This window comes from Trifolium pratense, linkage group LG2 (assembly GCF_020283565.1).
Source record: "Trifolium pratense cultivar HEN17-A07 linkage group LG2, ARS_RC_1.1, whole genome shotgun sequence".
In the NCBI taxonomy this organism is placed as follows: domain Eukaryota; kingdom Viridiplantae; phylum Streptophyta; class Magnoliopsida; order Fabales; family Fabaceae; genus Trifolium; species Trifolium pratense.
Genome location: NC_060060.1, coordinates 35,119,067 through 35,134,578, shown reverse-complemented (window position 1 = coordinate 35,134,578; position 15,512 = coordinate 35,119,067). Strand labels below are relative to the sequence as shown.

The 15,512-nt window shown below is 32.8% G+C and overlaps 2 protein-coding genes across 2 annotated transcripts; one reads left to right on the top strand and one right to left on the bottom strand.

Moving 5' to 3' along the window:
• Nucleotides 1-272: 272 nt before the first annotated feature.
• LOC123908302 (F-box protein CPR1-like) lies at nucleotides 273-2,778 on the bottom strand. Its single transcript, XM_045958907.1, has 2 exons — nucleotides 1,409-2,778; nucleotides 273-927 (listed from the first exon to the last, which is right to left on the bottom strand). The coding sequence occupies exons 1-2, from the start codon at nucleotides 2,542-2,544 to the stop codon at nucleotides 888-890; spliced, it is 1,176 nt and encodes a 391-aa protein (XP_045814863.1). The 5' UTR covers nucleotides 2,545-2,778; the 3' UTR covers nucleotides 273-887.
• Nucleotides 2,779-8,824: 6,046 nt separating this feature from the next.
• On the top strand, nucleotides 8,825-15,296 carry LOC123908185 (tonoplast dicarboxylate transporter-like). Its single transcript, XM_045958736.1, has 6 exons — nucleotides 8,825-9,963; nucleotides 11,058-11,535; nucleotides 13,356-13,399; nucleotides 13,480-13,575; nucleotides 13,877-14,390; nucleotides 14,940-15,296. The coding sequence occupies exons 1-6, from the start codon at nucleotides 9,415-9,417 to the stop codon at nucleotides 14,993-14,995; spliced, it is 1,737 nt and encodes a 578-aa protein (XP_045814692.1). The 5' UTR covers nucleotides 8,825-9,414; the 3' UTR covers nucleotides 14,996-15,296.
• Nucleotides 15,297-15,512: the final 216 nt, after the last annotated feature.

Here is a 15,512-nt window from a genome sequence, read left to right as displayed (position 1 = left end):
ATCCAAAATATGGAATATAACATCTGTCTATTTCATTCAACTTCATTCAATCTCATTTCATCAATCTAAACATACTCACTGTATCCTAGCTAACTTACCTTGCTCCTATTCCCTTGCTTTGATCGAGACAAAATCAACTCTAATAGCTTTCTTCCAGAAAACTAAACAGAGCACTAGAACAGAATGCCAAATATTTTCTCAGTTGAGTCTTCCCAACCCAAAAATTGTGTTTCCTCTTCATCAGAAGAGAGATGCTTCTGACAAACATCCCATCCAAGTAAAACTGTATTTGAGTTTATTGAAGAACAACAAAAACTGTGTTTTTTGAGTTTACATATTACAACCTAATGTACAGGTATGGCTGCAAAGCAACCAGCAAAATACATATAGAGCATAACCATCCCAGCAGGTGGCCAAAAGTTTCAACAGCCGGAGTAGTATTTCAATTTATTACAACAAAGCCAGAGAAAGGAAAGAAGGTTTCTAGACAATCCTACTAGCAACTGCTCAACTTACCAGCAAAATACATATATATTTTCAGTCATTGCTGTGAATGTTACTCAAACTCGAGCAACTGTATTCCTCTTCTATCCTGAGAAAACAAAAGGGTGCAGAATCATGGCAATACAAGGGAGGGAAATAGAAGTCAAAATTAATTAACAATTAAAGAAGGGATTGATTACTGGTCATCTCAACTCTTCCCCGTGAGCCAAGGCGGATTTCAATAGGCGTCAACCTCAACCAGATTAGATATAACTCATGAATTTGTCGGTTCACTGGTCTCTTCCACGTGAGCCAAGGCGGGATTTCAGTACACCCGTCAACCAGATAGATACAACTCATGAATTTGTCAGTTCACCAGTTTCAGCTGTATCTCTTGTAAACGTTTACAATGTTAATTTGAATCCCTTGGACAAGAAATCATCCCTGTAAGAAAACAAAGCGTGCATAACGAGAAAGATCACACAAAGATGAGAAACATTTAATTAATTTAAAAAGTATAAAAATATTAGCCAACTGGGTCAGATTGGAATTTAGAATAAAACCCATAGATCTCAGCAGATATGAGTATCTTTTTATAATAAAAAAAATGCATGTTCTGAGACTAAGTCTGACCTTAATTCTTCACAATTCACAATCCAACATTGAAAACAATTAATTCTAGCAATGAGAACTTAAATATCTAACTCATCAGAATTTAAAATGGGACCCTTCCATTAGACTTTTCTTTCTCATCTCAATCATTGTAGCGGGAGCTAGAAAAGTCTAGCTCAAGTCAAGGTCAACTCACAAAATGACAGAGCCACACAAACATTACAAAAACAAAACATGTTGAGATTTCAGACCACATGTTTCATATGAACAAAAAAGAGAGTGAAAATTGTCAAAATCAGCACTGTTATATTACCTTTTCTTCTTATTCTTTTCCTCTCCAACTTTCTGTTTTTTGCTTTGAACACTTCGATCCATCAAACTAGGTTTGACAAGGCTTCCAAAACAAACAGTTCCTTCAATGGAATTAGGCATTCCAGAAATTCTAACCCAACTCACATCTTTACTAGCAACATTATACCAACACAGCTTCTTACTATCTTGTTCAAACAAAACCTTATCCCCATTTCTCGAATAACCCAAAGGCTTCAACGATTTCATCAATTTCATATCTCGCGGTTGTTCCACAGTAAACAATTTACACCATGAATCACTCAATCCATACTCTTTCATAACCCAAACATCAAAACCATCCTTCGCTCTATTCTCAATCATACAAAGCAAACCTCTCAAAACTGCCACATCCATATCAAATTTCCCATCCACGGTACCCGGGAGCACCACTTCCCTAAAAATCTCAAACCTTAAATCAAAAGCAACAATCAAATCAAGCGAATCCGGTTCAAGATCTCGAGTCACAACCCAATGCAATGCACCAGAATGAAAAACCCCCATCGTTCTAGCACAGCATAGAGCATAAGGCATACTTGTTAAGGTTTTCCAAACATCAGTTCTCATAGTATAAATCTTAACATGCGAATCGAAGCTACGATTATGAAGATCGACGAAATAAGAAATGCTAACCAATTTATAATCATCAGAAAACAAATCGTAACCGAATCCGTAAACACGAGCGGCTAATAAAGTAGTTATCGTGTTGTTTTCATTAGGTTGTTTACGGATGAGTGGTTCAGATGGAATAATCCGATGTTTACGAATCGAAGGGTTCCAGAAAGCGATATCATCAGCGATGTTGCAGATGCAGAGAAGACCGTTACATGAACCTAAAATCTTGATGCGGTTACTGTAACACATGAGAGGATGATCGAGTTCCTTAACTCTATCCATAGAATTCAAATCGAGTTCGTAGAGACGCGAGTGTTGACGGAGAATGATAACGGAATCTCGAGATTTGTTTAGATGGAAGAAAATGAAGTCGGTGCTGTCGATAAGAGAACGCCACCACTTGCACGTGATGCGGAGACGGAGGAGATGTTTGGCTGGAACTAGTGAAAGGATTTCAGTTATTACTTCCGGTGGAAGATCCGCCATCGGTGGTTGCCGGTGCCGGTGAGGCTAACGGATTTTGCGTTGGTTGTTTTCAGATTATCGCCGTTTTGAATTGTTTTTGGTTAGGGTTTTTTCGGGGAAATCAAGGAAGGAAATGAACGAAAGCAGCAAAGTGTAGCCACGTCTTTTTACCGAGTTATCCTTTCTAGAGATATTCTTTTTTTGACAAAAAAACAATAATGGTTATACCAATTTGGTAGTAATGCCTCTTTCCCTGATAATGATTCTTAACCTTTTATATTTGTAGTTTTTTCAAATTATAAGTTGTTTTGATAATTTCACATAAATTAAAAGATGGATTTTAGGATGAGAGTTCTATCAGGTTCCTTACTGGTGTACCATTTAATTTTACCGTTAAATTATACTCCCTCCGGTCCTATATATAAGGAACACATTGAGAAAAACACACATACCAAGGAGGCTTATTTTTTTATTAAAATTTCTAAAATGTTATGTGTTATTCCAAAATTAACCTTGAGAATGTGTTTGTGTAATTAATGCATAACGTTGGAATATGTTGCATTTTACACAATTTAATAAGGGTATATAAGATATTATCTATTTAATAAAGAATAAATTTAAAGAGTGTTTCTTATAAAAAGGACCAAAAAAAATTTCCAAAGTGTTTCTTATATATAGGACCGGAGGGAGTATTAGTTTACTTAATTTAATCTAATATTTCGGAACCACATTGAATTCAATTTCTTTTTCTCTTACCGTTAGATCTCTCTATTCAGGTGCACTTTTTTTCCTATCTCGGCTCATCTCTCCATACTCTTAAAATGATATTTTTTGACTATGTAGAATTGGGATTTAGTGCCTATAAATAACCAATTGAATTGCTTCTTAAGATACTCAATCGATAGAGTTTATAATGTTGCTTCCTAATTCTTCAATAAAACAAAAAAAGTTGCTTCCCAACTTACTTAAAATGTTGTTAAAAAAAATCGAACGATAAATAATAGTGTCGATCATATTATGGTATTCCATTATATACCTTCGTGAAATTTGCTATTTGTTATTGTTCTATCAAATTTCTTCCCCATTTTTTTTTAATGGAAAGTTTAATCAGTTGTCTAAGTGTGTGGTTGATGTCTTTTTCTCCATTCAATTTTTTGGACCGTACATCTTTGTTGCAAAAATAAGTTTTCTCCATTATAAGTAATTTTACAAAATTATCATTTAAAAATCGAATAAATAAGGTGAATTAAAAAATTTTAAAAAGATAAAGTAATAAATGGTTAAAGGTATAAAAAAAATTAGTATTAAATATTTTTTTGATATTGTAAAACAACTTATAATTTAAAACAATTATTTTCTCCAAACAACTTATAATTTATAACAATTATTTTTTAAAGTGACTTATAATTTGAAACGGATGAAGTATAATATAATAAAGTTTTGCAGTTATACAACAGATGAAGATTGTCTCTAATTAATTTTTTCGCCCCTGAAATCCCAACAACTCGTTTTTTTTTTTAACAAGTGTATTAATGATTAAAAAAAATGGAAAGCAATGATTAACACATTATGACTTCCTAAGACTTCCTAAGACTCTGTGTGATGAGATGGAGAAAATACAAAGAAGCTTTTTATGGGGGGATACTGATCAACGTCGCAAGCCACATTTGATTAATTGGGAAGTTTGTTGCCTTCCAAAAAAGAATGGTGGTCTAGGCATCAAGAGCCCCCATCAAATGAACGAGGCATTCCTTATGAAAATGCTCTGGAACTTGATCACTAATCCTAATGATTTGTGGTGTAGAGTCCTCTATAGCAAGTATGGTAGGAATAAAGACCTCCGATTCAGCATAAATTCTCAACCTTATGATTCCCCTCTTTGGAAAGCCTTAACAGATATTTGGGATAAATTCCAAGAAAATATGGTTTGGCAATTAGGCGATGGCAATACAATCAACTTTTGGATGGACAAGTGGATTCCAGATGGTACCTCGCTTATTAATTCTAGCAGCCAAACTATCATTGATACAACTCTAAATGTGCGTGATATTCTGAATCCGGAAGGGGACTGGAACCAAAGCTACTTGAATGAGAATTTGACAACTAGCATGACCTACCAGATTTTAGCCATTCCACCCCCTAATGAGTTGGATGGTCGAGATATGATAGGGTGGGGAGGAACGAACACGAAGCACTTCACGATTCAAAGTGCTTACAACATACAGCGTGGTCATATTCACTCTATAGAGGGGGAGTGGCAGGCCATCTGGGCTTGGAGAGGACCTCATAGAATACAAACTTTTATGTGGATGGCAGCGCATGAACGTATCCTTACAAATTACCGTAGGAGCAGATGGGGTATTGGTATTTCTCCTTTATGCAATATTTGTGGAGCAGCAGACGAGACAGTCATCCATGTGCTACGAGATTGCATTAGTGCAACACAGGTATGGCTTAGATTAGTGCCTTCTAATCAGAGTTCTAATTTTTTTTCTTTATCTTGCAGGGATTGGATATTCAAAAATATTACCAACAATTTCCATGGAACTCATGACCTAAATTGGACTTCGACTTTCATGGTAGCATGCTGGAACCTGTGGAAATGGAGAAACAAAGAAATTTTTGAAGAAGGTTTTCAACGTCCAACTGACCCTACCTATGTTATTCTCAAGATGGCTACAGAGACTGACAACCGTCGCCACAATATGTGGAGTGATAATCAACATGAAACTACGTTCATTGGATGGAGAAGCCCTAGGGAAGGGTGGGTGAAACTCAATTGTGATGGATCTCATAACGATAGACTGGGACTTGCTGGTTGTGGTGGTTTGTTGAGGAACTCAGATGGCACTTGGCTAAAGGGTTACTCACGAAAACTAGGAAATTGTGATGCTCTCCATGCGGAAATGTGGGGCATGTACCTGGGACTAGACCTTGCTCGTAGAGAGGGGATCATGCATCTTCATGTTGAAAGTGACTCTAAAGTCTTAATTGATATGGTGACAAAGAAAAGCAACTTTAAAGGAAACATACCCACCTTGGTCAGTCGTATCAGACAACTCTTGGATTTAAATTGGCAAGTTAATTTGTCACACATTAGGCGCGAAGGAAACAAAAGCGCCGATTGGCTTGCTAATTTCAGTTACTCTCTAAGTTCTTTTGATGTTCATTTTATCGAGTCTCCCCCTAGGGAGCTTCAGAGAATTCTTTTTCACGACATATCTGGGGCTTGCATGCCTAGGAATGTTCGTTTAACTATGTAGTTTCATTTCCTTTGGGCGTTAGCCCTCTACTATACCAAAAAAAAAAAAAAAAAAAAATGATTAACACATTATTCTTAATTTCCGTAACGGATATGATGTAGAGATTCTTTGCTCTAGTGTTGTTTGTGTAATTCACCGTCGTCGCCTCTAGAAGACCTAGTGGCGTATAAAAATTGTTTTCAGCGGAACCACCACGACCTCTCTCTCTCTCAATTTTTGTAGAGTTGAGTTAGATTTTAAGAGTTGCTAGTCATTTGTTGATTTCATTGTTCAGTATGAATGTATGTTAGTTTTTTTAATTTGTGCATTTACATTGCAATCGTATTTTAAATTTCACATTTCAAAATACTTTATTTTCAAAAACAATTTTGTTTGCCATTAAAATTTCAAAACCTAAAGTAGAACAATGCGTATGAATTTTTCACCCCCAAAGAAAACCTATTAGATTTTTGGCTTAAATGCAGTTTTTTCCCCCTATTTTGATTAAATCGGAATTTTATCCCCTGTTTTAAAATGCGGACTTTTGCCCCCCTGTTTTATAATTTTTTTGATTTTGCCCCCACCAAAATTATGCACAAAATCTGCTTTCGAGTCTCAACTTCAAAGCTTGGCATAGAATTCAATTTGGATCCATAATTCATCAAACTGGTATCGAAATGACTGCAATCAGGTTAGTTTTCCACTGAATCAAACTACACTAAGTATGGAGTTACAGAGAGAGATTAATTACCGTTTTAGTGAAGGTCTGTCCAAATTAATTATTGTATGGAACTACTACTGGTATTTTTATCATGTCTCTCACCTTGTAGCTCACTTTTTAATAGTATTTACATGTCGGAAAAGCTAACGAAATTACCCTTGTTGTCATTTCAATTTCGTCGAATTTGGAGTTACGATGTGTTTGGTAGACGATGTTGAATTTGAAGGTTATAAGTAGATTTTTGCAAAATTAGTAATTGGACAAACCTTCACTAAAACGGTAATTAATCTCTCTTTGTACCTCCAAATTTAGTGAGGTTTGATTATGTGGAAAACTAACTCGATTATGGTCATTTTGGTATCTATTTGGTGAATTATTGATCCAAATTGAGTTGTGTGCGAAGCTTTGAAGTTGTGACTCGAAAGCAGATTTTGTGCAAATTTTGGGGACATACCTTCACTAAAACGGTAATTAATATCTCTCTGTAACTCCAAATTTAGTGGAGTTTGATTTTGTGAAAATCAAACTCGACTACGGTCATTTCGGTATCAGTTTGGTGAATTATTGATCCAAATTGAGTTCTGTGCGAAGCTTTGAAGTTGAGACTCGAAAGCAGAATTTTAGGGGGGGCAAAATCCAAAATATTATAAAACAGAGGGTAAAAGTCCGCATTTTAAAACAGGGGGAAAAATTCCGATTTAATTAAAACAGGAGGGTAAAACTGTATTTAAGTCTAGATTTTTTTTTTAACGTCCGAAAAGTAGCAAATTGCATTTACAAATATTTTCATTTTTATAACGTCTGCCACTTAAATAATAAAAAAGTAAAAATGAAAACGCATAAGAGCGGGAGAAATAAATATTTTTTTCCGAAGGAAATAACATTCCAATAAAAAAGGCTTTTATATCTATGTGTAGTCTGGTTTATTATATTTCTTGGGCCATATTCCATAAAGGCCTGCTTAAAGCCTGTGGTAGGCAGGTAGCCAAATTGGAAATAAATTAGACTTTTCAAATTTTGCAGAAGATAGAAAATTCTAATTTAATTTCAAGGGGAAAAATTATTGGAAGACATTATTAAAAAAAGATAGGTGACACGTTGGAACTAGGCTGATAATAAAAATAATATAAAAATACCCAATTAAAACATTTTAAAATTAACCATTAAATTGAAACCAAAATATTGATCTCAAATGATTATTGGGCTTAAGACATTGAGTTGAAATGGTTAATAAACTCTTATAGGATAAATTGTTCGAAAAAATACGAATTCAATTTTTGGTAGATACAAATTTTTGCTAGATTTGACTTATCTCATGGTCGAACTATGTTTTATTGAATCCCTCTCCTTTTAAAAGTTAGAGAATTAATACCAACGATTAAGATTAAGATAAATTAGTACAACAAAAGCATTATTTTTGATGGCTTATATATCTTGTGTCGTCTTAGTCTTCATATAATGTTATATTAAGAGTTGAAATCCATATAGTTGAATGGCTACTTAAACTTACTTTGATGTTATGAATGATATTGTAGTTTGTGTTGAGTTATGACTTGTAAGAAATTTAAGAATTATTATATTGAGCTTCCAACAATCATTTATGTGAATTACACACCACATTATAAACAATTTTTTTAATACATTATCAAATTTATAGATTATTTCACTTATATAATATTCGGCGTTTATTTTTTCATCTGATTGTTTGATTATAATATTATCTATTTTTTTTTTGTTTATAACCTTCTGGTTCATAGGAGAAAGGGACCCTAGTAGTTCAGAGTTCGGCCGCGAGATAAGTAAAGTCTAACCAATAAATTGTTCTATCTAGGAATCGAGCCTGAGTTCTCCCGAAATTCATCCATTTAGTTGCGCACATGGCTACCTGTGTCTGGGTTATTTTTATATGTTTACATTAAAATAGTTAAACCAACATTAGATTAACTAGCATTTTTTTTGGACACAATTACCTACCATATTATAATGGTTCTTTCGCTTTCAATTTCCATTGTGGATGGATGTGTATATCACAATTCAAAAGCGCCAGACACAACCGTCAAGTAACCATATTCATTTTGTATACAATAATTAGCAAATATATCACCAAAAAAATAAAAAATAATTAGCAAATATTATTTTCAATTTTAATGGTCCCCAAATTCTCAAGTGTTTGGAAAATAAAATCCATTTTTTCCAATCGCTAGCTTAAGCAATTTGATTATTTCCCTTATTTTTTTGTTGTTGCAAGTAGCACCATACAAATAGCATTTAATTTATTTGTGGCGAACACACATTTTGTGGGGTAACAAATAGATGATTTGGTTTTATTTGATATAAAGAGTTGATTATTAATTTATCATCATCATCATCATATTGTTAAATTAAAATAGATATGAATCAGTCATCATAGACAGACAGGGAAATGCTGAGTAGTCAGATATACAGCCCTTATCCGAAGTGACGCTGCATGGCTCCTATTGAGGTGGAGTAATCACAATTCACAATTAATTAATTTGTTAAATTCTAAATTTCTAGAAGAATAAATGAGATTTGCATCCTAAACATGTATGACTACTAACAATAATATGATCTGATTTGATTTCTCTTTCCAAAACAGCAGTGTATATAATATATCCCATCCAAATCGCCTAAAAATGTAACCTATTAACCTCTTTTCCAAATAAATACCACATGTGTAAAAAATTATATTATAATTTGTTGAGTCATACTTCAATTTCAACGAATAAAAGGGAAACGTGGGAAAAAAAAAAAAACCAATTTTTTTAAATAAAATTATGAATTATTACTTTGTTCAAATTAAATTTTTTGTTTGGTAGAAACTACTGTATATTCAAATTTAATTCCCACGATAAAAATATAAAAAATGAGAAGCAAATTTGGCCACTCCTTCCCCTGTCACATGAGAAAATGAGAAATAAAAGGCCAAAACTCAACCTTACTAACAATCATTCCTCTTCTTCTGCACAAACTGCAAATACCTTTGCCACTTCCTTTTTCCTATCCAAAATGACAGAACACACTGAAACATCAATTTCCGATGATAACACCAACATCAACCACAACCTTAAGGTACCACTTCTTCCACTCCAAAGAACACAGAACAACAACAACAACTTTTTCACCTTAAAATCCTTTTTCACCCTCAACAATTTCTATGTTATTCTTGGTCCTTTATTATCTCTATTCATCATTCTCTTTGTCAAACTCGATGCTCCTAAAAGTAGCCGTAACATGCTAGCTGTTATTGCTTGGGTTTTCAGTTGGTGGGTTACCTCTGCTTTACCACTTCCAGTTACATCTATGTGTCCTCTGTTTCTATTCCCTCTGTTTGGAATTGCTTCAGCTGATACTGTTGCTCATTCTTACATGGATGATGTTATTACTCTTGTTTTGGGAAGTTTCATTCTTGCTCTCGCCGTTGAACGTTACAACGTTCATAGAAGATTAGCCTTGACCGTAAGTTTTAATATTCATTTTATTATTCTTTAAGTTACATTATTATAAATTAAATTTTGTTCATTCATATGAAACTTATTTGGCAGTCATCCCTCCCTCTATTATTGCCTATAAAAATAATAATTGAAGCTTAGGCAAACTATATCTTCTTGATTATCTTTTGGAATTGGATGGATAAACATGATTATTTGTTTATTACTACTAAATATTCAATTTAATTTCTCACAATTCTGCCTTCCTAAGAAAAATAATATCAAATTAATATATCTATTTTCATACGGACAATTTAGTCCGTCTCATGTATTTTCTATGTGACGAAATATACCTAAAATATTTTTTTAGGTCTATTGCATAATTAAGTATTTGATTGACTAATGAATTTAAAAAAGTGAATTTTATTTATATTTTATTATAGAAGAAGTACTAATTAATAAAAATGAATAAAGACACTAATTTATTTATGTGGAAATGATAAGGAGCAATGGAAAAACATTGTTTAATAATTTAAAATAGTAGTCCATCCATCTCAAAATATAAGAATTCATCGACAATTGCACGTATGCCAATACATAATTTTAATTACGAATATTTTTAATTGTTTATTAGTAAAAATTAAAAAAATTTGATATTTTGAAAATATTCGTCAAAACAAATCAAACAAAATCTTTTTTTTTGTTACAATTAAACAAAATCTTATATGATAATATTTATATTTATATATTTAAAAAAAATACGGTCAAAACAAGATATATAAGTAGTGCATTTAGTCAATATATTTCTTAAAAAATGAGACGGAGTGAATAGTAATTTTTATGGAAAACTTTGAATTTAGATCATTAAAAATTGAAATATTATGCTTAAACAATGTCCACACTATTATTACCATGGCCCTTACTAGTATGTATTAATGGATGGAAGGACAGCATTTATTTATAGCGCCACGCCAGGTGGGAAAATTGAGCCATGTTTTTTTGTCAAGAAAAAATGAGTCATTTTAAATTTAATTATATTATTATTGTTAAATAAATGAAAATAATATTATTGTAGTTCCGACCGAGTCTGATGATTGGTTGGAAACGATATGATGTGTGAAGGTGACATCAGTGTTTTGTGGGGAACCGTTGAATCCAGCGCTATTATTATTGGGTCTATGTGCCACGTCATTCTTTGTGAGTATGTGGATGCACAACGTGGCAGCTGCAGTCATGTTAATGCCGGTGGCTACAGGTCTTTTACAGCGACTTCCACCACCGTCGGAGCAATCAGAGCTGGTTAATAAATTCAGTAGAGCGGTGGTTCTTACGGTGGTTTATGCAGTGCCAATTGGTGGTATAAGTACTTTGACGGGGACAGGTGTCAATCTGATATTGGTTGGTATGTGGAAGAGTCTTGCACCTGGTGCAAAACCAATAAGTTTCAACACATGGTTCTTCTTTGCTTTTCCGATAGCTTTTGTTTTTCTTATATGCTTTTGGTGTATCGTATGCTTACTTTATTTACGGAAGGGTACAGCAAGGGCTCTCTCTTCTTATTTGAGTAAAGCACACTTGAAGAGAGACTTAGAAGCTCTTGGTAAGTTAATTCCTCTTCTTAATCCTTCTTTTTTACATCATGAATTTTTACTTAATGAAATGAAATGCTGTAATAAGTTTGGAGAAGCTAAATTTCTAAGTTCAAATTCTTCCCTCAACCCATCAAATTGGAAATGGATTTTTCGGACGCACTTACAGTTGTGGATCGTCCGATCTGAATTAATAGATCAGATTGTCTAAATACATATTTAATTTAGACCATCAATTCTAAATTAAAAAACTGTGATTGATGGGAAATTTTGGGTTTTGCTAACATATGCCTTAAAATGTTAATAATTCAAAAGTTGAAATATTATCTTAAATTTTGTATAATTAACGTGTGATAAATTTAAAAAGTGAATTAAATATTATAAAATATTTTATTTTTTAAATTACTAACATAGTAACATGTGCCCTACGTTAGCTTTTCCCTTAAATTTTAATGAAATGCTATTATTTTTTCTACTTTCATTAAAAAGAAAAGGGGACATAAAAGGTCTAGAAAACTAGCTAGACTTCTTCCCTTTCTCCTTACGTGTATCTATGTGATCAACCGAAACTTATGTGTCGTTTTTTTATGTAATTTATGTGTCTTTTTCTTAATTATGAAACTTATTATGTGACTTTATTATTGCCACATGGGTATATCAGGTCCATTGCAATGTGCCATGGATGTGTGATGTGTCATCATGTTTCACTTTCAACCAGTGGTACCTTGGACCTACAAAACCAGTAGGTCCTAGTCGTTCCCATTTTAAATTAATTTAACGAAATAATTGATTTCAATAGTTAGACAATTGGATATGGATTGAGTGAAGTCAAAAATCGGTGCATTCATGCATTCAGTTAACTATTTACCCTTGGATGAATATATCAAAATATATCGATTAGATCTGACGGCTAAAAAGTGACTGCATGGTAAATTCGACTTTACTGAATCCAATTCCCAACATAGACAATTGACTACATTTTTATCAATAATTTAATAGTCTAATTAAAAATATAGATCCATTAGTGTCTATCTAAAATGTTTCAATCTAGCCGAGAACATTTAGAAGATACTATAGCGTAGATTACTTTTAGTTTAATCAAAGTCTAATCAAAGTCATGAATTTAATCTTTATCTTGGGTATATAACAGTATTAAAACTCTTAAGGAGAATTTGTCATCCATTTAGGTTCTACAAAGTTCGAAAAATTAATCTTTGCAGTTGCACGCAGAAGATACTCAATTTATGAAGAAAAAAAAGTTTCAATATGTAAATGTGTAAATTTATCTAAAAAAATCTAAAAATAGTTTTCTAAACATAGCTTAAATTTAATAAATTTTCCACTCAATTCTTTTTGCATTCTTAAAAAAATAAATCATTAAATCTAATCTGTGAAATAAAATTAAAGACTTGTATTTGGAAAATATTCATTTAGCATAATTCCTGCCCTATTTACCCTACCATATGCTTTGGTACATTATGCCAAAAAAGAAAAGAAACACAATTGGTTGACACTTGAAAGAGATTGTACTGGAATTGTGTGAAATGGCTTGTCCCATTGAAATTGCTAACTGCACCTTCAAACAATACAATGAATGCAAACAATTTTACACGTGTCTTTCAATACTTCAATTTTGACAAAATTAATTTAGTAATTTTTGCCTAATCGTGTTCTTTTTGCAATATAATCTATCTAAAAATAATTAAAGCCGGGAATGAAATTAATGAATTATAGAGGAGACTCTAATACTATTTTAAAATTAAACAAGTTAACCATTTGGACCTGATAAATTAAGCTAATGTCTTTATAATTGTGTAATTGGTATTTGCAGGTCCTATGTCTTTCGCCGAGAAAATGGTGTTGTCCGTGTTTGGGGTATGCATCTCTAATTATGAATTTATATTTAATTTAATCATCAAACACAATAATTAACAAACAGTGTTGTAAAAATGCAGTTGCTTATCGTATTATGGATGACAAGAAGGATCACAGATGACATACCCGGATGGGGATCTTTCTTCAATGACCTTGTTGGTGATGGAAGTGTCAGTGTGAGTACCACATATCTCCTTTGAGACAAAGTTTTAAAAATCAAACTAAACTAATCGGTTCAATCGATTAAATTGAGAATCGCTCAGTTCATTGGTCGGTTTTATTCCAATATATTATATTGAAATATGGTTTCACTAAAACGAGCTGGAGTTGAACTGTGACTTGATACAGTTCAACCTCCAACTCAATCGATTATATTGGAGTTTGGTTAAACGAAACATTATTTTTTTACCAATTGAATCATGATTTTGAGGTCCCATTGGTTCGATCTCCTTCGTAATTTTTAAATCTTTGTTATAGGTTATGGTGGCTGTATTACTATTCATAATCCCTAACAGAAAACAAGAGGGTGAGAAAATAATGGATTGGAATGAATGCAAGAAATTACCTTGGAACCTCATTTTACTTCTTGGAGCTGGTTTTGCTTTAGCTGATGGAGTTCAATCTAGTGGTCTAGCAGATGTACTTTCAAGAGCCTTAGATTTCTTAGAAGATGCCCCATATTTAGCAATTGCTCCTGCAGTTAGTCTTATTAGTAGTATCATTACTGAATTTATCACTTCTAATGATGCCACTGCCACACTTATTATTCCACTTCTATTTCACATAGCTAGGACTATGCATGTACATCCTCTTCTTCTTATGATCCCAGGAGCAATTGCATCTGAATTTGCTTTCTTGCTTCCAACTTCAACTCCATCAAATGTAGTTGGATTTGCCACTGGTCATATTGAAATCCAAGATACACTTAAAGTTGGTTTGCCACTTAAGGTTACTTTCATAGCTGTGCTCTCATTTTTTATGCCAACTCTAGGTAAATTATTCTCCAGATTCCTTGATTTAATTTCAAATTTTGAATTCGCGCTTCTGTCTTTTTTTTTGTTTTTTCTCTTTTCTTTCTATGTTAATAGTTCTCTAGATTTTAAAAAATTAAGGGTGCGTTTGATCTGCTAAAAAATAAGAGACTGGACAGGACAACTCCTGCTGTACTGTGTTTGATTTTAAAACTGTTCCTGGTACTGGACAAACTGGGGGCCAAGAGACAGGACAAAACTTGAAATTCTTGTCCCCCACAGAACCACGGGACAACTTTTTGTCCTCAGCACAAGTTGTCTAAAATACCAAAATAACCTTTTGTCCACCAAACATCGTACAACACAAAGTTTGTTCAATACCTTAAACGTTTGTCTTGTGCTGTTCTGTCTTGTACTGTACTGTTCTGTCCAGTATTTATAAAAAGAAAACGTTAACACTTTTGAATGTTTTTATTTGGAGTTTTCATTTAACTCCATTAAAAAATACTTCTTTCGATATTAATTATAAAGAAAAAGATTCTGAACATGTCTTAGTTTTGGTATTGCAGGAGCTTTTGTTTTTGGAACAGATGGCGAATGGATGCCAAACAAAATCTCTCCTTAGATGAGAAATTGATTTCTTTTCTAATTAATTTCCACGATGCTTTTTGAATTTTTGGTGTCATTTATGAATGAAAATTTGAAGCAACCTTCCTTCTTACCTCAAAAACCAAAGGATAGAGAATGTGGTACTCATGTAGATATATTATACTCCACAGGCAATGGAGGAGGGGATATAAATATAGGTTTATTTGTTCATTGATTTTTATTTTATTTTCAGTCAGTCGGATGAATAGATTTTATCAATTTTTGTTGTAATATATTTTCTTTCAATAATTATTGAAGAAAGAGTGATTTTGTGTTTATTGTTTTTGGTAGATGAGTGATTTTTGTGTTTAATTTGTGTATAAATTGTGATTTTCTATGTTTTATGGGTTATTCATTTTAAAAAATATATATATCAACACACACTCTTGTATTTTTGATGCAATTATAATGTAAAGTGTACTTTAACACAATATTTCTTTAAAATAGTATTCGTATCAACTAAGTTATGCTCTAAGGATAATAATACAATTTTT

What these genes read in the sequence shown, in the direction of transcription:
- LOC123908302 (XM_045958907.1), bottom strand. Translation starts at nt 2,544, where the DNA reads ATGGCGGATCTTCCACCGGAAGTAATAACTGAAATCCTTTCACTAGTT. An exon ending in GAAAAGAATAAGAAGAAAAG is followed by an intron (nt 928 to 1,408) that starts GTAATATAACAG and finishes GTTTTCTTACAG; the next exon opens with GGATGATTTCTTGTCCAAGG.
- LOC123908185 (XM_045958736.1), top strand. Translation starts at nt 9,415, where the DNA reads ATGAGAAATAAAAGGCCAAAACTCAACCTTACTAACAATCATTCCTCT. An exon ending in TGGTGTTGTCCGTGTTTGGG is followed by an intron (nt 13,400 to 13,479) that starts GTATGCATCTCT and finishes GTAAAAATGCAG; the next exon opens with TTGCTTATCGTATTATGGAT. An exon ending in TTGGTGATGGAAGTGTCAGT is followed by an intron (nt 13,576 to 13,876) that starts GTGAGTACCACA and finishes TCTTTGTTATAG; the next exon opens with GTTATGGTGGCTGTATTACT.